Source organism: Vigna angularis, chromosome 1 (genome assembly GCF_016808095.1).
Source record: "Vigna angularis cultivar LongXiaoDou No.4 chromosome 1, ASM1680809v1, whole genome shotgun sequence".
NCBI classification, from domain to species: Eukaryota; Viridiplantae; Streptophyta; class Magnoliopsida; order Fabales; family Fabaceae; genus Vigna; species Vigna angularis.
Window position 1 is genome coordinate 64,678,324 of NC_068970.1, and position 21,305 is coordinate 64,699,628.

Genomic DNA, 21,305 nt, shown 5'->3' on the forward strand with positions numbered 1-21,305 from the left:
TTTTTTTCAACATTTTTTGGTTTTTTTTTTCAACGCCATATTACGTAAATATATTCTACTGAGTTTTTTAACTGATTCGTTAAATTTACATAATTTGCAATTAATTTGATGTTAGAAAATTTGAGTTTAGTCGCAGAACAGATTTCATGCATAGATTTTACTAAATATTTGTGTGCTTGAATTCTTTTTTGTTATAAAACTTGTTTTATTTATATTTAATTTAAAAAATAAATTAAAACACATTACTTTATAGTTGTGTATACTTTATTCATAAAATTTGCATACTATTAATTTTTAATCCTAATTATAAGTTATTATACAAACTTCTTGTAGTCTTGATCACTTTATGTATTTTTTTTTTCTCTTTCTAACACAAAAATGATATGTTTTCTTTTAAGAACCTGTAGACAAAAAAAAATGTAATATGTATATTGGTCGTGAGTGTATTTTTATTAATTAAAAGTATAAAAATGCATGTTTAGTGTATAAGAAATTTTGTGAAGTTAATTTTCAATTCCAAGGAGAAAGTTATTGGCGTATATGTGGCAAGAATACTTGCTTCATATTTTCACTTGTTAACTGATTTCTATTATCATTTAAAAGTGAAATATTTGCAGTTGTTATAGAAAATGTGTATTTTTAATGTAGAATCATTATAGAAAATTAAAATGATAGTTTCAAGTATTTAATTTAAATCAGTAGTAGCTTTTTGATTTAAATCAATATTCTTTAGTTTAAATTAATTAACGTTTTTAATCTTATCATTTTAATGTAAACTTGTGTTCATCACGTGATTGATTAAAGTTGAGTAAAAATGAAGTTTTCATGTAAATATTATTTGAAAGGAAAATTATATCTATTGTATTTATGAAAACCTTTGTTAATGTTGGTTGATGATATAAGTTTTAATTTTTATCATGCATCAACTTGCAATAGTTTTGGATAATTCGTGCCTATTATTAATTATTAATTATTAATCAGATACAGTGATCTACTTCATTTTATGAGAAATAGTCAAGATTTCTTCCCCAAAGGACGAAAAATTATCCCATCACTATCCTCAAGCAAAGTATTCTTATAAATAAAGACACAAAACAAGCATTTGAAAAAACCCAAAATAAAGTAACAGATCCAAACTTCAGAAAGTCTATTTTCAGTCCAAAACTGATGGGAATTCTGGTTTCTGACTGGTGTATAAAATAAAACTAATTTGTTATAATTAATTTTCTTCATATTTATTTATATTTATATACTCTACATTTGATTTACTCTGCCTCAAATATTACAGGATGTGCAATGCACATACAAGAAAATGGAGAGTCCATAAATGAAACCAGGAGCAAAATAATCTGTCCTAGGCTACCGGTTAAGACAGTTCACCCTCTAAGGAACTGATGGGGAATATTAAGACAAACTTTAGAAATTTCCTCTTCAGTTCAGGTCTCCATACATTTTCCGCATAGAAAAATCAGTAGACGTTTCATCATCCTCAGAGGCCAATTGCTTGTTTCAACATTCACCCACACACACTAGGTTTTCAAAAACCCTAGAAGTTACAATAGATAAATGTCTCAAAAACCCTAAAAATCTCAAGCTGAAAGAGCACAATTTTTTTTTATTTGTTAAATCGAATGCAAGACATATAGAAATGATGAAACAAAACGGTTGGAAAAACTATTTCAGCTTAATGAGAGCCTCCTCGAAGAAAGATGTATGTGCAGAATCAATAGCGAAAATACACACAGTAGAACTGATTCAGACACAGCAGCACATATCTGGAAGAAACCCCGAAGAGAAGCAAAAGCTGCGTATCTTTCAGAGGAAGCAGAAGGTCGGAATGTGCAAAGTGGGCAGACTCAGTTGATTATAGACTGAAAACCCTAATTTTATTCCCTTTTCTTTTGGAGGTTTCGGTTCAAAACCGAACATAGCTGGATAGATCCGTTTTCTTTCGACCCGGCCCGGATAAGAAGCACAAGCAGCATACCTTCATTCACAGGATCAAGAATATCTGAACGTCGTCCGACATTGAACCACAAAGAAATATTGAGAACTAATAAAATATTTTAATTTTTAGTTTCTATAAATCAACGTATTTATATATATATATATATATATATATATATATATATATATATATTATCTTTCAAAAAATTTAAATTAACAACTTTATTTCTTATTAATTGCAAAGATTTTATTTCGGATAAGGTAAAATACTTTTAATGATTTAAATTTCTTTGTAATATAATATAAAACTACAAATTTTGGTTCCTAAAATTCATTTATGGTAAATAAATAATATTTAATATTCGTTTTTGAAATTTGAAAGTTTTTTGAGAAATCAAATATTGATGATGTACACACGATCAATAAGGGTTAATGAAGTAAAGATAAAAAAAACAAAAATTCAATATTAATTAATTTACGGAAAGTCATATTTAAACATATAATTTTTTTTACTGTATGTCAACGTCCTTTTTCCTAACTAATTTGATATTAAATGTATATTAAAGTAATAGAAAGAGAGAGAGAGATTTTGATGAGTAATGAAGGACAAGAATTTGACCGTTGAAATGAAGATTATGTGGAAAGTTTATTTATACTGTAAACCACTGACCCTAACGTAAAGATTAATTTTATAATTTACACATGAAAAATAAAAATGAATAAATAAATAAATTCCACCTCCTAAACAGTGTTCACATTCTGACAATTGAATGTCAAAACTCGCTTCCCGTGAAGGCTTTTATCACTTCGAACTACCACTTAGGGATAAAATCAGAGCGAGAAATAATAATTAAAATATCGTATTTGCTGGGCCACCACATAATTATATTTCAAAATTTTAAATAAATAATTATGTAAATAAATAAAGAAATTAGGGATTCCGAGAATTTCGGTTAAATTGGCGGGAAATGGGTGGGGGGCAGCTAGCGACTTTTTTGGGGTTTCCACTCTTTTCTACTCGTATGGTCCCACGTCACATTCACTCTGAAGAAATTATGACCGCACGATCACATTCCAATCCAACGGCACCACCGTGCTCATTTCCCGCCGATTGTACGGAAACGCTTCTTTGCAGAACAAGAAAAAGAAAGATAAACCATTTGGTTTAAATTTTAACTTTTAATTTAATTTATTTTTAATTAAATTATCTAACTTTTTAAAATTCTAAAAGCCACAATATCCTTTTTCCTTTTTATTTCAATCCCTTCACATTCACAGTGATAGAAAGAGAGAGAAAGGTCTCTGTTTCTTCACTTGTTCACAAGCCGCAACTGCTACTGTGTATCCAATCTGAAGCTGAAGATATGGTAAGAGTGACGAAATCTATGTCCTTTGGACTCTGATTATTATGGGTTTTCCTAAAGTTTTGATTTTTCTCTATGATTCCTTGTGATTTGGTTGCAATTAGTTTATGATCATTAAAGCTAACTAATTTTCCTTGCATTTTGGATGAGTGTGATTCTTGCTGATTCCGTTTAGTATAAACTCACTTTGATCATTATGTAATCTTTCTATCATAAATTTGGAGTAAGTTTGCATCAAATTTGCAAATTGTGTCTTTAGATTAGGTTAGTTTGTTACTGCATCTTGAATATTGCCATTTGAGTGCCATTTTACGGTGGTGGGGTTGGATTTCTTGGAGAGTAATATGCTGCAAACTTGTTGAGGAAAGATCATCATTTTTATCCTTGATTGTTGAACTGTGTTTTGCTTTTGAATTGAAGGATTCTTGAATTCCTTTTGCAATGGATTTTTCAGGGGGGCGAGAACCTTTCACCCAAGGAAAGGAGTAAAGATTGGGTTGGAGTTCTTATGAACAGCACCTTTGGTTATTGCGATTACCACCATGACCTTCGATCTAATGAGAAGAATGTTTTCTGCGTCGACTGTGCACTTAGGATGTGTAGGCACTGTAAGGAAGCTCATTCCCTACATAGAAGGTTTCAGATTTACAAATATTCCTATCAGGATGTCTTCCGCCATGCCGAATTGCAGAAGTATTTTGACTGCTCTAAAATTCAGGTTATCGATTCTTGGTCACAAGATAGTAATGAATTTATTGGGGGTCGATTAAATGATTAATTTTCTGCCGACTTGGATCAACTCAAATATCTCCATGTTAATTTTGTTCATTTTTCCTATCTCGTGCTTGACTTGTTTGCCTCACATAGGGCAGCTCAACCTTTAATGATCTGATGAAAATTACATGCAGATTTTAAATTTTCAAGTGAATGATGACATGATAAAGCTATTCTTTAGTCCAAGTTAGTATTAATGATGTGATAACTTGGATTTACAATAACTTGTTAGATTTACAATGATCTAGTTCTCCAATGGGTTATTCAATGAATGAAGTAGTCTAACATTGATTTTTAACCAATGAAGGAAGTATTCTATCATTGACTTCGGCTCCTGAAATCCTCTATCAGCTTTAACCAATGATATAATTGATTTTATAGTAATGTTATCTGCAAGATAAGCTGTTTAGTTTTCCACTGCACTGTACTTTTTTTACTGAACTTTGTTGAAATATATCTGATCCCCATCGGTTATTTGTATATCTGACTCATTAAATCTGACAATCCTCTTAATAGTGAAGCTCCGAACATAGTTTTCTTATCTGAAAACTGATTAATGAATGTAATTTTCTGCTTATAATGGTGATGTGATTTGACAGACTTATATATCCAATAATGAAAGGATTGTGCACCTCAAACCTCGGCCTTCACTCAACAAATCTAAATCTGATCTAAGTCCCGAGTCTAAATCCAAAGAACCCAGCATAAGACCGAAAACTGGAGGCAAGTGTGAAGAATGTGGAAAACACTTGCAAGATGAACGTAACCGTTTCTGCTCCATTACATGCAAGGTAACAACCATTGATCTGATGTAGTGTTAAAATTTTGTTATTTACTTGTATCATTTGTTAACTCCTGTTATGTGCAATTTTCTTTTAGATCGCAGTGCTACCAATGGAGACTGAAAACCAAAGTGGTAGGGGCATGCTCACTCCAAAATCTGAAGGCATTGACTTCAATATGAACGATAATCATAATTCAGAACCAGAGTCATCTATATCTGAAGCTGAGCCATATGGGTGGGTTGAAGTTGTGAATTTCAGAAAGCGTCCAAGGAAAAGTACGCCTCAGAGGCCAGTCTTCGTTTTCACTTCATAGAAGATATCACTACTCTAGTGGTTTTCTTCATTTCTTCTCCTATTTCTTTTTAATTTTCCATTTTTGAAGAATAATATTTCTTGAACATTTGAGGGAAGCTCAACCCCGTTGTGCCCCATATTGGGATTAAAGTATATAACATGGGAGTTTGAGGTTCAGTTGCCGTTAGCAAAGTAACTACTAGCCCAGCTTGTACAGCACAAGGGTAATATTCTACTAACACTCTTCGGGATACTACTACTTTCTGTATAGTTTTCAGCGTCTTATTCTCTACTCCCTTACCATAGTATATAGCTTTCTTATGTTATCACTTAATAATGAATTATTATATTATTATATAGATAAAAATTAGTCTTAAGCACTGTTTCTGTTGGAAAACATAAAAGTGTAATGCATCTTGATTTCTCTACACTTATTATACATAGCTACAAATATATCACCAACACTGGTCCTGTAAAAATCAATGTCATAGTTGGCTGACTGGTCTTATGATAAATTACTCTTTCAACAAAGCTCTATTATATATTTTTTAATTAGCGATCGGTGTCATTTTCTGGTATTTGTGCTTTTCTACTTGACAAAGTAATTTAACAGTGATAATTCCAGTTCCTGACATAAGTAATGGAATGTTGTGTTGTGTTGCGTCTATAAGTGCATTATTAATCTAACGTGCTTTTAATGGTTGTATTTTAAAATTGTTGCAATTTCCTTTCGAAAATAGAATATAGTAAAAAAATTTATAAGCATGAAAATGTGCTTTAGATCCTTTGTATATTTTTATAATGAAGCATGTCCCCAGAATTGGCAAGCAAAAACTTGTGTTCATATTATTTTCTGTACAATGTGGCAGGCAAGAAGGTCGTTAAAGAAATAGGGTGGCAAAGATTTGGTGTCCCCACCAATAATGAACTGCAAACTCAAATCTTTAAAAAGTGGGAAATAAAATTCAGCCTATTAAGATTTTAGCTTGATCAACTCTACAAAATTTACATTCACTTTAGGTGAGAAGTGAAAGTCTTCTTGCTACATATCATTAAGATTCTTTTTCATATAGGAAGAAGGATCAACACACACCTTCATGATATATGATATTAAGATATTCGTTGAAATTTAAATCTTTATGGATTTATTTTTGATATGATTCTAAAATATCTCTTATGAATATATAATGCATATAAATTCATATTTATTTCTTATCTGTAAAACTTTGAAAAAGATAAATTGAATGAGAAGAATTTATTAACAATAATCAACAAAATTTGGTAACAATAATTAACCATAAACTAAATAAAATTTAACTGAGTTTAAAAGTTGAATGTAACTAGAATTGTGAAATGCTTAGTCTGAAAGGTATCCCTGAGTCATCATCAGCTGGATTTGGAAGAGAAAGCTGTTGTTTTCACACATTGATTAATTTGAATGTAGCTTTAAATTGGGTAGATGGGAAAAGGAAGAAATGTTAGATGAGAATGGGGTGCTATCTGAAATACTCAGAAGCAGTGACACATTCATTACGTTTCTGCATTTGGTTCTGTTAGGTGGGTCTCAGACTTCTTTCTATTTTCAAAATCAACCTTTTATAAGAAAATAGATCTCTGGAGAACTCTCCAAAGAAGGAAAATCAGAAAAAAATTAGGTATTGAGAAAAGTTCAATTAATTTATAGATTGAAGGAATGGTCAAAAAAACAAGTGAAGAACACAGAGCATGATTATTTTTTTTGTATTAAAATTGAATAAAAAAAAGAGTTGGTGTGCAACTTTTTGCACCATAATGGGTCAAAATGTATGGCTTGTGGATGATGAATTGAAAGGTTTGTCGGATAATACCATTACCTTCCACGTACCCATGTTTTCAAGACACTTGTTTCTAGTTTATACCTTAAAATTGATGCATTTCAAACCTACTGACATATTCTCTGATATTTTTATTTTGTTGGAACTATCAAAATTATATAATTCTCATTTTTATGTTATGCTTTTATTTATATTATTAGGCTTCAAAATATAACCAATAAAAAAATAGCTAGAAATGGATTAAAATCAAACTTCGTTTTACCTTTTTTTTCTTCTTCTCAATAACAGATTTAGTTAGGATTTTGAATTGAAAATAAAAAATCTAAGCTAATCCCAACTGAGAGGATTACTATATTAAAATATAATATTATATAATTCGAGTTAATTACTACCTAATAAGTGTAACAAAAGACTATTACAAATGTTAAAGATTTGATTATATTATATCATAATTATAACCATCGAAATGAAAAAATTATCAAAATTGACAACACTTATAACAGATTTACAGCATATCATTTTGTTTAATAATTTTGTAGTTCTTTTAAATATTTAACAGTTTTATAATAAATAAAAAAACTTCAAATTTTAATCCAAATCAAATCATAAAATATTTAATTTTAATTGAATTTTAGATTAAATTAAAATTGAACCGAATTAAACTATGTTTAAGTTTTATATTTGATTTCAATATTTTTAATATAAGTTAATCTAAATTGAAATATAAACACCCATTACATATATTAATAATTTATATATTCTAACGAATTTAAATTCTCGTTTTGTTTAACATCCTCCCTTTCTTCTTAATAAGAAAATCATCGTACTACAATTTAAAAAGTGATTAAGTTATTTTAAAGTTACCTTAAAATTATCTTTCAGTAGTACTTCTTCTAATTTATTTAATCAAACCTTTCATCTTTTTGTTAGGATATGTTAATCTAAAAATAATTAATGTAATATAGGTGAGTCTGGTAAAAAGATAAAAAAACAACTTGAAATTCAAGTATTAGTAATAAAAGGAGACAGTTAAAACGGTTAAATATGATATTATTTTTAAATTATTTTAAAAATTATATTTTTTTCTTAAATTAAATATATCTATTCTGTTGTTATATAAAACAGAGTTTTACAACAATAGAAGATAAAATAACAAAGTACCAGCAAATTATAAAATCATTAAGAAATTTATTCAAAAGGATTGTCGGACATATTCGAAATGAAATATGTTCAAACGTGTTTATGTATATTAATTATAATTTAGGACTACACATATTTTTAAACAAAACTTTTGGATGAAATATGAAGCATCTAAAATTTGTTTCGTTGATGCACATATTTTCTTATTTTTTATTACAGCAAATATTAAAAGTGAAATTGTGATGGGTAATAATTTGATTTAAAACTAAAAACCATTCAGATTTAGAGGATGAAATTTTATAATAGATTTCATATTTTAATTGCTTTTTCTTTTACTATTTTTTTAATTGAAAAGGTCTTATGTTTGGTTAAGAATAAATTTGATAATCATAAGTAATATTATATCTAATTCTTTTGTTTTTAAATTATTAATATTTAAACTAACGAAAGAATAAATTAACTTAATTTATGAACGTAACATGTCAAGTTTTATCTCTTAATTTGTTTAAGGTGAATACTAATAATATAAAAGTTATTATATTTTGACTTCAAATGTTAATATATTTAAAGAAAAATCGAAATAAATATGTAAATAATTTTTCAGTTTTTTAAATGTGTTTAGACTTCTATTTATGTAAAATTTGTGAAAATAATTATGTTTTGAAACACGTTTTTAGAAAAGACTTATAGATATTTTGATTGGAAATGATTTTTTTTAGTTAATCATTGCTTTTTAAATTATTTTTCGAAGTTTTAAAGAGAAATGACAACACTACTTAAATAAAACTATTATGTGTTTGTTTCTTATCAAAAAGTCTAAACTTAAATCAAAAACGTTGTGAAAATAAAAGCACTGAAAAAAAAAGTAAACATGCTTAGGGTTTAAATAAATATGTGAAAAATTATTTGGTAATAATGATAAGAAATATGAGTTTATTTTCACAATATTCTTAGATTTAGCCTAAAAATTAGGGCTTAAAACTCCCCTAAATCATACAAAAAAGAAAATGTCAACCATAGCAACTTTAAATCTAAAGAGTCACTCATCTAAAAATACCTTCAAACTCCTAATAAATATACAGTTTTATTCCATAAGATGTAAATGGCAAATTAGGTTTCTCTACTACCAAATTAAATTGTAGCGGTCAAAGTTAACAAATGGTAGTAGGGAAATTATGGCATTAGTAACACTAGAAGGCCTTTAAAAGTAAAAATAACTTTACTTAGAATGAATGACGTCTTAATTAATAAGATACAAAATAAAATAAGACTGAACATCTTCCATATTTTATACAATCATCCAATAATCACGTACATTTATATTTATTATCATCCTTCGAATATAATAATTTACTATTATATTATTTTAAGAATAAGAGTATTAGAACATTATTTTTCTGAAAATAGTAGTTTCGTTTCTAAGCATGTAAACGTTATCGTATAACTAATCATAACTCTCATTTTGGTAAAACAAATAAATCCTTCCCACAACGATACATTATTTATAAATATTAAGAGGATTTTAATCTTGTAAAGCAAAGTCAAAACAAAAGGATAATAATAAACTTTTATTACAGCATGGTTTTTGTAGGCTAATAAAATTGGAGAATGCCTTCTTAATGAAAGAAGGCCAACAAATTAAAGAAGGCAAATAATAGAAAGCTTTATGACACGAGTTTACAAACCAATTTTGCGTAAGAAAAAACGGACTGTTGTCCAAATAATTTATAGACTCTAATTTCTGGGAGTAAAAGAGAGTCTAAATCTTTAATACTCACTTAATTATGCAATGACTTTACCCTGAAAATGGCGCACCAATGCATGGGTCATTTAAACATAAGTATAAGAGATGGACAAGAATGTCACAATATTGAAATGGACACGAGCACTAGAATCATTATTGAAATTGAATCTCACAATATGCATTAATCTGATTCACTCTACATCCCCCTCAAGGGAAAACAGGGCAATATTTCCAAATAAATGATGTTTCAGCCCAAGTTCCAAATAAATTGATGACTACTGAAAATTCTGCAGCTACTTGTGGATTGAAAATAGTGTTTCCCGACACAAACGATATTTCCTCTTTTCTTTTTTGGAAAGAAAAATCTCCAACAAGGAAAAAGATGCAAGGAAGCTTGCTAAGCTGCCTAAAGCAATGAAACACAATTCTAGTCCTGCTTACTTATTCTCCAACGGTCAAACCAAACCCAAATTTGTAGTCTTTTTTCCTGTGGTCAAGCTGAAATGAATGCATATGAAAACATGTCAAGACAAAATGCAAAATCTGAAACGAGCAGTTAATGAAACAAAATAGCATTGGAAAAACGAGTACAGAGAAAGGCCTAACCTCTGCAGAAAGAATAAAATTCAGACCCATATTTAATCGCTCCTCCAAAAAAGCAGCAACACAGCCATTGGAATCTATCTTTCCCCTAAGGCGGCACTACAATAACCAAGGCAAGATGTGCAAAGTAGATAAGAAACCTGATTACCTTAAAAGTGGACAATATCAATTACTAATGCATCATTCTTATCAAGTTCAAAAGTAGAACTTTAAATGGCTTTACAGTCAAGTAATCAACTCATTGATCCAAAATAATCCACATGATTTCTTGTAAGAAACATTTCTGTCACAGTATAATCCTAATCACCTTTGAAGCGGGGAAGCCTCAGAAAAAAAAATTCAATTTCTTTTTCGTTATCTTCTGATTGAAATTACCCAAAGGTAGGTCAGTTTCTTTTTCTGCATATTCTCAAATTCAGCTCAACATTTTTTTTCCTTTTCCTCTTCTTCAAACTTGAAAATTGGCTCAAGTAATAAACTCCCATCAAATTTCATAAAAGACACAAGTTTTGGGCTCATTAAAATTGGCCAAGGAAAACAAACATGTCGTTCCTTGCATAGTTCAAACATTTGTAACGACTATAACATGAAAAATTAGCAATGTTCTAAATACCATAGGTGAACTAATAAGATATTAATAATTCAAGACTAGTTATGGCTCAAATTAGCAGATACCCCAGTGCACAGCTCCTGATGTAAAATTGTTGACAAGGACAAAACCAGAAAAGTAATTCTCAACACAATATACAGGGAATGATAAAACAATGCAAAAATCGTTAGGCCTTGACTCTATATAGTAAATATTTTAAAAAGATGCAAAAAAGAATGGACTGATGATAGAATCAAAAAGTAAACTAATAATATGGAAAGTTTCACATTTAGTGCACTACCTACTGCTAATGGCCACTTGTTCCAGTGGAAAATTTGCCTCTTGACAATTGGAGAATGAAGTGAGGCATATATTAAATTCGCAAGTTTTTGATGGTGTTATTATGTCTGCTGTTAAATTGAATTGAACAGCAAGGGAGAGTGAAACTTGAAAAGGTATCTAGATGTGATGTAGGGGTTGGTAAATGTCAATTTTTCCTTCATCCCTTCCATTCCTGCAAGTTTTAAACCCAAATGCACGGATATAGATGCACAAGAAATCTCTATTATAACCAATGTGAAATAAAACGTCTAACGGGTTCACAAGTTAACATAACCACATTCATGCTGTATTACATTCAAATTCCAATCAACGATTGAATTCATGAAAGAGAAAACTACCTGTCTAAGGATGTAGTCATAACCAAAGCTAGCCGTGACATCTCTTGACAAGTAGTTGCACATAAATTCAGATGCTAGAGAAACCTGAAAGGAACATTTTGTGTAAAAACTAAATTTGAATTGAAAACAACACAAATCTACAATGTGATTATCAACTTACCTTCTCAGATACCTTCTGAACATAGCTTAGAAGAACCATTCCAGTGCTAGCAACTTGCCCTGTAGCAACCTAAATGTAGGAATGCAAACGAAAGAATTAGTAGTAATCACTAAGGGAAAAGGAATCACTGAAAAATAGAATAAGATACAATGCAATATAACCAATGGTTCACACGTAGACAAATAAAAACATAGCATATCCTCTAAATAATTTGTGCAAGTGTATTGGTGCTTTTGTCCAGGCAGCTTTTAATAACAAACTATTAAAATTTGCCAATATCAATATAGCAATTTAAGGATCAATAAACAAATATGAAAGAGTTTGAACAGGGGGCTAAGTCTTGCACAAGCATACCATTTTATCAGTGTTGTAGCGAGCAGCATAACCAACACCAGACTTCCTATGCTGACCAGCCCAAAATACCTCCCCACCCAATGATAAGTGCTGTGTCACACTCTGCACAAAGATGATGTTTTGAGTAATGATTTAAACAAGTTCACAGACATGCATCAATTGTAGCACTTATAAAATATAAAGCGGTTAAGGAAATTAAAAGAGTAATGCTCAGCAATTTCTTAGAAGAATAATGCTCTAAAGCAGACATAATGTAAATATTGCATAAATGCAAACCAGAAGGAAGGAACTGATCACAATAGCAAATGCATCTCACACAACAATAGGCCAATTAGATGAGAGAAATTCTACAACTGTCAAATATTAAATATCGATCAGTGTCAAATCAGGAGAAGCAGTGCAGAGTGGTCTTCCCAAAATCTTGTTAGCAATGTAGTAGTTACTCTGAATTTTTTTTATTACTATCGTTATTATTGTACTATACTATGCTTTAAACGAAAATGTAAAATAGAAAAAGTAAAATTGAGGCAAATAAAACAGCACAAGAGCGAGGCTCAGCACTTGTGGGAATGGAGCTATCGCAAACAATTCCTACTATCCCCAAAGCATCTGCAGAAAGGAACAGCTTCACTACAGCACCAATAGAAGCCAGGGATTGCTACGCTGCTATTGTGGTGCTACTTGAAACCCAGATGATATTAATAGCTAGTTAAATCTAATGTCACTAATTATAAATCATCTAACCCCTCCCCTTCCCCGGAAACAATAAAATAAAATAAAAAAGTGACAAGCAAAATTATTTCCAAGGAAGCATATAATGTCCACAGGAACTGAATGAAACTAAAGATCTAAACAAGAAAACCATTTTAAAGGAAATGTTGACGCACTTTTTTAGAAGAAATGTTGATGACTGATAGCCAATTTCCCATAGTTAATAGTAGGCAGCTACATGGGCAGCCACCTCCAAAAATTGCTGTAGTGGTTAGCAGAACAGCAATATAGCCAAACTCTAATATACATACTAATTGATTTAATAATTATAGTTTTTTATTTGTAACATTGTGTTCATAATTTTTTAAATATTATTTGATATTTGGCTTGTAATATGACACAACAATTACATATTAATATATTTTCAATATTTCCTAAGTCTTGTACAGTACTTCTTTAATACTATTATAACAGCATATACATGATAATATGTCTAATAAAATAAACCTCCCAATTGTGGGATTGTTTAGGGTGGAGACTAACCCAATTCAGGATCACTCGGAAAACTAAAATATACCTAGCCTCTTTCTAGATTCGCTCATCAGCCCCTCTTCCCCAAGAAAAAAAATTACTAGCCTCTTTCTCCCATCAGCTGCCACCTCCCCTCATCAACCATTTTGCTTGCAAAAAGTTGCAAATTTTCAGAAACAAGATAAAAAGGACGTCATTGAACAAATACTTCAAAATAAGCATTTAAACAAGAGAATAGTATAAGAACCAAATCAGTGTATTTACCAGAATAAACAAATACTTCACAATTTATTTGTTAGAAAAAAATACTGCAAAACGTCTGGAGATTCCACACCTGAATATAACTTGCTCCAAGTAAGGCTCCATTCCCGAGTTGAAACTGTGTCCTATAGTCTTTTCCCTGGAAAATATAATATAATGAATCTTTAAACAGGGAAAAGATATACATAGAACATCTATTGAGAAACTCGGTCGCAATAAATGTCTATCAAATGATAAAATTTAACGAAAAGAACGTGCAAAAAAATTGACTAGGAGAGTAGGGAGGCATTGAATGACTTAGTCAAGAAATGGTAAACTAGCTAACCTTGTAATCAAAGTTGAACATCCCATGAGACATATGTGGTTCATTCGTAAGCTGTACATGCAAACAAGAGAGAAGATTATAATGAGAAAAGACGAAAAGAAAGAAAAAGTGAAAAAAACATGAGAATGGGCAGGAGTAAGAGGTCGAATAAACCAAATACTTCGCAAAGAAATAGATCGAATATTCAACGGCACTTCTACATACTTTTCCTAGCACTAATAAGTCACAAGTGGCACCGCTTGAAAGTAGAAATCAGAAAATAGTACAAACTCTTGTTTTCACGATAGAATCTAAAAAATATATGTTAACTAACCAAAGATGTAGCAAAGCACAAAGGATGCGAAAAACAGGCAAATTACAGGCAGCATTACTCATACTTGAAACGATCACAGACGTACCTGAGCATTGGCTTTAAACGTGAGATTTTCAGACAAATCACACTTGACTCTAGCATTGAGCCTCCCGTCAGTCAAAATCCTCCCCCAAAGCAACAACTGTAGAACAGCATCATCAATGAAAAAGCACCATACAAAAAAAAAAAACAAGCTGAAAGGCCATTGAACGAAACCCAATTACCCTAGGATGATCAATGAAGGTTGAGCCAAACTCATAGTGAGCAGTTGGAATCTTAATTGTCTCCGTCGACTGAGAGGGAATCTCAGTTGGTCCCATCAAGACGCTGATCACCCAACAACAAACAGGCTTTACACAACTAAATCGAATTAAAATAAAAATAGAAAGAAAGAAGAGAAAAGTAAAGAAACCTGTGATTGAGAGTGAACTTCTGATTGAGCATCTTGGTGAAATCAAAACGCATGCCCTCAAAAAGATCTGGCTTCAACGACACTGTCGGAAAACGAACAAATTAAAACATTACAAACTAGTAAAAATCAAACTGAGCCGGGAGATTGAAACGAAGAAAGGAACTAACTCATAGCTTCGCGATGAAGCTCCTCGAAGGGAATTGGACATGGAAGATTGAAGTAATCCACCACTTTATCGGCGGCGGCGGCAGGAGGAGGAGGAACAGGAGTCTCCATTGGAATCACAGAGAGAGAGTGAAAGAGAGTGAGAGAGAGAGAGAAGGAACGAACAAATCTGATTCTAAAACCCTCCTCAGTCCTCAACAACCTTCCACCACTGCTAAAACCCTAATTCACTTTCCGAGTAGGACAAGCTTATACTCACTACACCACATTGTGTTTCCATCTCAAACTTTAACCCACCCGAACCGACCCGACCCGTTTTCAATCATTATACCTAGCAGTTTACTTCCTCCCAATCACGCCATTACACACGGTTGACCCGAATCACTACCCATTTTCAAATTACCAATAACTATTTTCTTACTTAATTAACTCTTTGGTCCAGTGATATACGGTCATTTTTTTTATTCTGTTATTTTTATGTTTTTATTTTTTCAGCAAGATGACTGACACGGTTAACTTGGTAATGTAAAATTATTCATTGGGCGTTATTATGTAATGGAAATATTATAATAATAATTTAATTTAAAATATTGTTACACTTGAATGTAAAAAACAACATTTAATATTATAAACTATAAAAGAAAATATAACAATCCAAAGAATATATGATTATTTCTCTTTAAAAAGTTGAAGTAATTTGTTTAAAATTTATAAGTTCATCTTTCATGTATTATTTATAATATCACTGCCCTGATCGTTGTATCACACGGAATGATTAAATAGTCCACGAAATACATTATACAAAATCATTGTGACATTTAAACATAGAACTACAGTTAATTTTTTATATTTAATGGGGTTTATGATTCATTTATTTATTTATTTTATTTCCTTTATTTTTTTTTAGTTTACATTTGAAGACTTAGCTTATAATTTTTCACAATTGATTGAAGTTTCGTTATTTTATAATCTTTAAAATTATCTTGCATGTTTCATACTTTAAGTTAGGCAACTTAATTTCAAATATCGAGTTTTTTCAAGATTGGTTTTACAATTACTCAGAGCTTTTTTTATTTTTTTGTAATTTTTACAAAATAGAGCCATCTTAAAAACCACTCAATTAGTCATTGTGAGCAAATACTAAATTTTGATTTATTAAAAAAAATCCCATTACTTTATTTACAGAAATAAAGTAATTGATTATCAGAATTGGAAGTTATCTATTTAAGGGAAGAATTGCGATCAATATATAGTATTCCCTTAACAATATACCCAACACCTTGTTTAGTATTGTAAAACCTAATTTAAGGGTGAGAAAAATTTTCTTTTGTCCAAACACAAATAATCTAATTTAAATCTAATTGAATGGAAAATGGAAAAAATCTAATTGAATGGAAAACTGGAAACTTGAACATCTCTTCCTCTTTTACCATTCAGACATAATTTAGCATTTGTAATAGTAAGAAACCAAAATCCATTTCCATGTATCTCTATGTAGGTATAACTCCACACAACTCTAATTCATATTAAAAACTCTCAAATTGTTTTTTAATTATTTATAATATACAAGTATGAAATAAAAAGTAGTGATTTATTAAATTAAATAAATATTTTCGTTTAAAATATTTTTCTAATACAATTAATATATCTTAATAACGTAAAAAAGCATAAAAAATTCTCTTTCCTTCTCTAATCTCTTCCTATCATTCCTAGTTTTTTTTTTTTTCAAAAAACAATCCATGATTTGAAACGACTTAATTTTGTTGGAAAAGAACCAAATATTCAACAACAAAAAAACAGTTTTAGTTTAGTTTAAAAAACTTCGACCTGTTTTTAATGAAACATTGGAAAGATTGTAAATCCAGTTCACACGATTTAACTGATTGACTGTAATGTACATTAGCCTGCCATTAACCATTACATATAACGAAGGAGGAATTGCAAAACCTTATTATCATAAAACCCTTTGTGTGAAAATAATGGTTTTTATACAAAACCAGTATAAAATTCAGGTTTTGAAAAGATTTTGAAGTAAAAAGTGCGAAACTGATTTAGAACACCAAATTAGGATTCTGGTTTAATAACAGGTTATAAATAATAACAAAAATTGGTTCCCAAAAACACGAATTAACAAACTCCTAAAACCTTTTCTATTATCAAAATATGCGAATCCCTAACCTAAACATGAATCCCCAACCCAAACATGAAAAACGCAATTTGAAACTTTGTACACATTTCAAAATTTTAAATTCAGCACGTCTATTTACCTTCTATTTACCCTGTAAATATTTAAGAGAACGCATCCATCTCTACCTTGAATTCTAGTTACCTTCTATTTTGGATGCTCTCTTCCGCAATTTTTACTATTTATGATTTCGTTCCCCTCCCATTTTATAATCTTCCACAACAATGTAGCAGTAAAAGCCTAGTATTTAGTAGCAAATGATTCAAGAAATTGCTGCTGTATTTTGTATTAAATCCAATCATTTTTTATAAAAAAAACATTGAAATAAACTCAACAATTAATTTTCTAAATGAATCGTGGTTAAACATTGATAGAAACTTTAATTTTGAGTTTCTATTCATTGGAGACGCACTGGTGCAAACAACTCAAAAGTAAGAATTTTACAAACAATGAATAGAAACTTTAATTTTGAAGTGAAAAGAATATCACTACATTTCAAATACTAAAAAACATTAGTTATAAAAATTTAATAATTTAAAATCCAATTTGTTTAAAATCAAAATCGGTTACAAACCATGTTATCTGAAATTTGTTCGGAGCAATGCTAGTTGTTATCTGAAACAAATACAAAAACAACAAAAAAACTATCCCATCTAATAATGCTGGTGTCTATGCTATGCAGTTGTGATAAAAAAAAGTGTTTCATGAGATCATGCAGAAAACAACAACGATCAACTGTTTCAAGTGTTTCTTGGGAGTACCCACATTTACAAACCACAGTAACACACGCTTGATTCCCAATAGAATTAAACAAGTCATAATCGCACGCCACAACATCTCAAAATCGAAACTCAGGGCATTATGTGTTGCTTCAGTTTATATGAAAAATTGTTCACGCCACAATGAAAATTTTCATAACAGAAGTACCAATGCGAACGAATCGACCTCAATCCAAAACAGTTTAAACATAAATAACACAAAAACTAGAGAAAGCCTAAGCCCTAGCCCAAAATTGTGATCCCTGGGAACCGGTATAGCGGAAGCATCCAAACAGAAGAAGAAACGCAAACAAGAGCTATTTCCAATCAAAAATTAAAAATATAAAAGAGAGCATCCAAACAATTATATTTAAATTAACGACAGAACTAAAACTTAGCTAAAACATTATATAAGAGTATCCAAAATCCGATTAAAAACTCAACGAAACACAAAAAACAGAGAGTACTATCAAGACATTTCGATAAAATATAAAGAAAAGGGAAAAGGGACTGAAATCAACGGTAGGATTTCTGGAACCTGGCGCGGGCACCGCGACCACCGAACTTCTTGGGCTCGCAGCGGCGAGGATCGGCAACGAGGAGTGTGCGGTCGTACCTGACGAGGATGTCTTTGATCTCCTTCTTGGACTGCTCATCGACGTACTTCTGGTAATAGGCGACGAGAGCCTTGGCGATGCTCTGACGGATGGCATAGATCTGGGAGGTATGTCCACCACCCTTGACACGGATGCGCATGTCAACGCCGGCAAAACGGTGGCGGCCGAGGAGGAGGATGGGCTCGAAAGCCTTGAAGCGGAGGATCTCCGGCTCCACAAGCTCAATAGGACATCCGTTGATCTTGATTAGGCCGCGGCCGCGCTTGCAGTAGGTGACTGCCACCGCCGTCTTCTTACGGCCGAAGCACTGGACCTGCTCTAATGCTGGTGGTGTCTGCGCCATCTTCGCAATTAGGGTTTGGGGTTTCACTCACTGCGCCTCACTCAGGAAACCTATCTGCCATTCTCTAATGTTTATGCCTTTATATATTCATCTACAGATTAGGGTTTTGAGGCTGCGGAAATACCCTCATTGCCCCCCTCCACACCATCTCATTAGGAATTAAATTATATATATATATATATATATATATATATATATTAAAAGTAATAAATAACAAATTTATTTTAATAAGTTAATACGATTTAATATTTTATAATATATTAAATCAAATTTTATATTATTATTATTATTAATTTCATAATAATTATTAAAATAATAAAATAAATTATATTATATTAAAATAAACTAAATATTTATAAAATTGTAATAAAAATAATATCAAAGATTTATTAAATTCAAAAATACTGATACTAATATATTATAATAAAACAATTATATATTAAAACTTAAAAAATATGTTAAACATTTAATTTATAAAAATTTGTATTAAAATATTAAAATAAATAAAATATTTAATAAAATTAAAATTAAAAATAAAATTTAAAAAATATAACTGTTTTCAAAAACCGCTTAACATAACTTTTTAAATTATATTTTTATTTAAAATTTTAATAAATAATTCATCTATTTTAATATAATTTTTGAAACTAACAAATTTTTTAAATAATTTTTATTATAAAATTTAAAATATTTAATTTATTTCAATATAATTTAATATATTTTATTACTTTAACAATTATTATGATAATTATAATACTAAGAATTAAACTAAAAATAATAACAATAAAAATAATAACATATCCTGATGTAATATATTTTAACAAACTAAATTATATTAAAATAATTTAATTATTTATTAATTTTAAATTAAAAATAAAATTTTAAAAATAACATATGTTAAGCTTTTGAAAACATTTAACACATGTTTTTTAATTTTATGTTACAATTTAAAATTAATAAATGAATGAATTATTTTAATATTTTAATACGATTTAAAATATTAAAAAATTATTTTATTATAATATTATTAATTTATATTGAATTAAATTAAGTATTTTTTAAATTTTATAATAAAATAATGTAAAAATTTTGTTAAAAGTAAAAAAAATATTAAAATAAATTAATTGTTTATTAAAATTTAAATTAGAAAATAAAATTGAAAAAAATATGTTAAACGAAGTTTTCAACTGTTTTTGATAACTATTTTAGCGTGTTCGAAAATAGTTTAGATCTTCAACGATTTTCTAATATATCTTTCGAAAATGATTAAAAAAAGAAGTTATTATTTGGTTTCCTGAAAACCGAATTTCAACCTCTTACAAAATTGTGTTATTTATGTAAATATTGGTTATTGTGTTATTTATGTAAATATTGGTTATTGTGTTATTTATGTAAATATTGGTTATTGTGTTATTTATGTAAATATTGGTTATAGTGTGTTATTGGGTAAATAAAAAAGTATGGTATATGAGAAAAAAATCTAAAAAAACAATTATAAAGTTATTTTACAAGTTAAAAGAATATTATTATTATATATAGTTGATGTCGTTAAAAAAAAATTGTATAAAACTTGTCATATTTGAACCATAGAATAAGTTGATTAACTTGGAAACTAAATTTGAAAATGAAATTGGTTTATTCTAATTCTTCATTAAGAAAATTATTTAAAATATGTAAAAGAAAATCATGAAAAGAAAAATGATTAATTTCACTTGCATGTTAATTTGGAATTATTACGTTTCATAATATTACTTTGAGTTGACATCCAAATTTATTAGTTTAAAAATATAAAGTTAGTTATTAACGAAAATATATGAAATTTTTTGGCTTCTGATATATAATGGAATTTGTGTTAACCACCAGAAATAATCTTAGCGAGATAAATATTGAATCAAAGTATTGAATACTTAAAATTTTCATTTTCTTGCATTGATATGTACAACAAATAAGTTAATGTTGAATTGGATTAATTGAAAAAAAAAATCAATACAATTACTTTTATTCTTAAATCATTATCTAAATAATTTGGCCTAAATGTAAAATGTTATTTAATCCAAACTAATTGGATATGGAAATTTGACAATTTTAAACTTTTTATTTTTATTCTTATATGAAGAAAGTGTTAAATAATTATAAGATAAATATTAAACAAAATAAAATAATAATGCAGAGTTTCAAATATCTCACTTGTTAAGTGAAAGGGCAAAATATAAGAAGAGTAAATTGGGTCAATAAAAAAATACAAATCACCATTATTTAATAAAAATACTTTAAATGTTCATAGTATAAATATTGATTTGGGAATACAGAGGCTGTAAATTAATTCAGTTTTTTTTAATTTAAATTGAAGCATAAGTAATTATATCTTGAAACAAAAATAATAATGAATTATGATAC

The 21,305-nt window shown here is 29.4% G+C and overlaps 3 protein-coding genes and 1 pseudogene across 3 annotated transcripts; 1 reads left to right on the plus strand and 3 right to left on the minus strand.

Moving 5' to 3' along the window:
* Positions 1-1,425: 1,425 nt before the first annotated feature.
* LOC128195072 (small nucleolar RNA Z159/U59) lies at positions 1,426-1,497 on the minus strand (annotated as a pseudogene).
* A 1,678-nt stretch (positions 1,498-3,175) lies between these two features.
* On the plus strand, positions 3,176-5,469 carry LOC108323398 (protein RGF1 INDUCIBLE TRANSCRIPTION FACTOR 1). The gene is made up of 4 exons (XM_017555841.2): positions 3,176-3,314; positions 3,766-4,029; positions 4,685-4,876; positions 4,965-5,469. The coding sequence occupies exons 1-4, from the start codon at positions 3,312-3,314 to the stop codon at positions 5,181-5,183; spliced, it is 678 nt and encodes a 225-aa protein (XP_017411330.1). The 5' UTR covers positions 3,176-3,311; the 3' UTR covers positions 5,184-5,469.
* A 4,519-nt stretch (positions 5,470-9,988) lies between these two features.
* On the minus strand, positions 9,989-15,260 carry LOC108323415 (mitochondrial import receptor subunit TOM40-1). Its single transcript, XM_017555864.2, has 11 exons — positions 15,008-15,260; positions 14,841-14,922; positions 14,653-14,755; positions 14,475-14,570; positions 14,077-14,127; positions 13,825-13,890; positions 12,249-12,350; positions 11,895-11,963; positions 11,735-11,818; positions 10,469-10,564; positions 9,989-10,360 (listed from the first exon to the last, which is right to left on the minus strand). The coding sequence occupies exons 1-11, from the start codon at positions 15,114-15,116 to the stop codon at positions 10,304-10,306; spliced, it is 915 nt and encodes a 304-aa protein (XP_017411353.1). The 5' UTR covers positions 15,117-15,260; the 3' UTR covers positions 9,989-10,303.
* Positions 15,261-18,268: 3,008 nt separating this feature from the next.
* On the minus strand, positions 18,269-18,972 carry LOC108323392 (40S ribosomal protein S16). Its single transcript, XM_017555835.2, has one exon. It carries the CDS (start codon positions 18,906-18,908, stop codon positions 18,465-18,467), a length of 444 nt encoding a protein of 147 aa, XP_017411324.1. The 5' UTR covers positions 18,909-18,972; the 3' UTR covers positions 18,269-18,464.
* Positions 18,973-21,305: the final 2,333 nt, after the last annotated feature.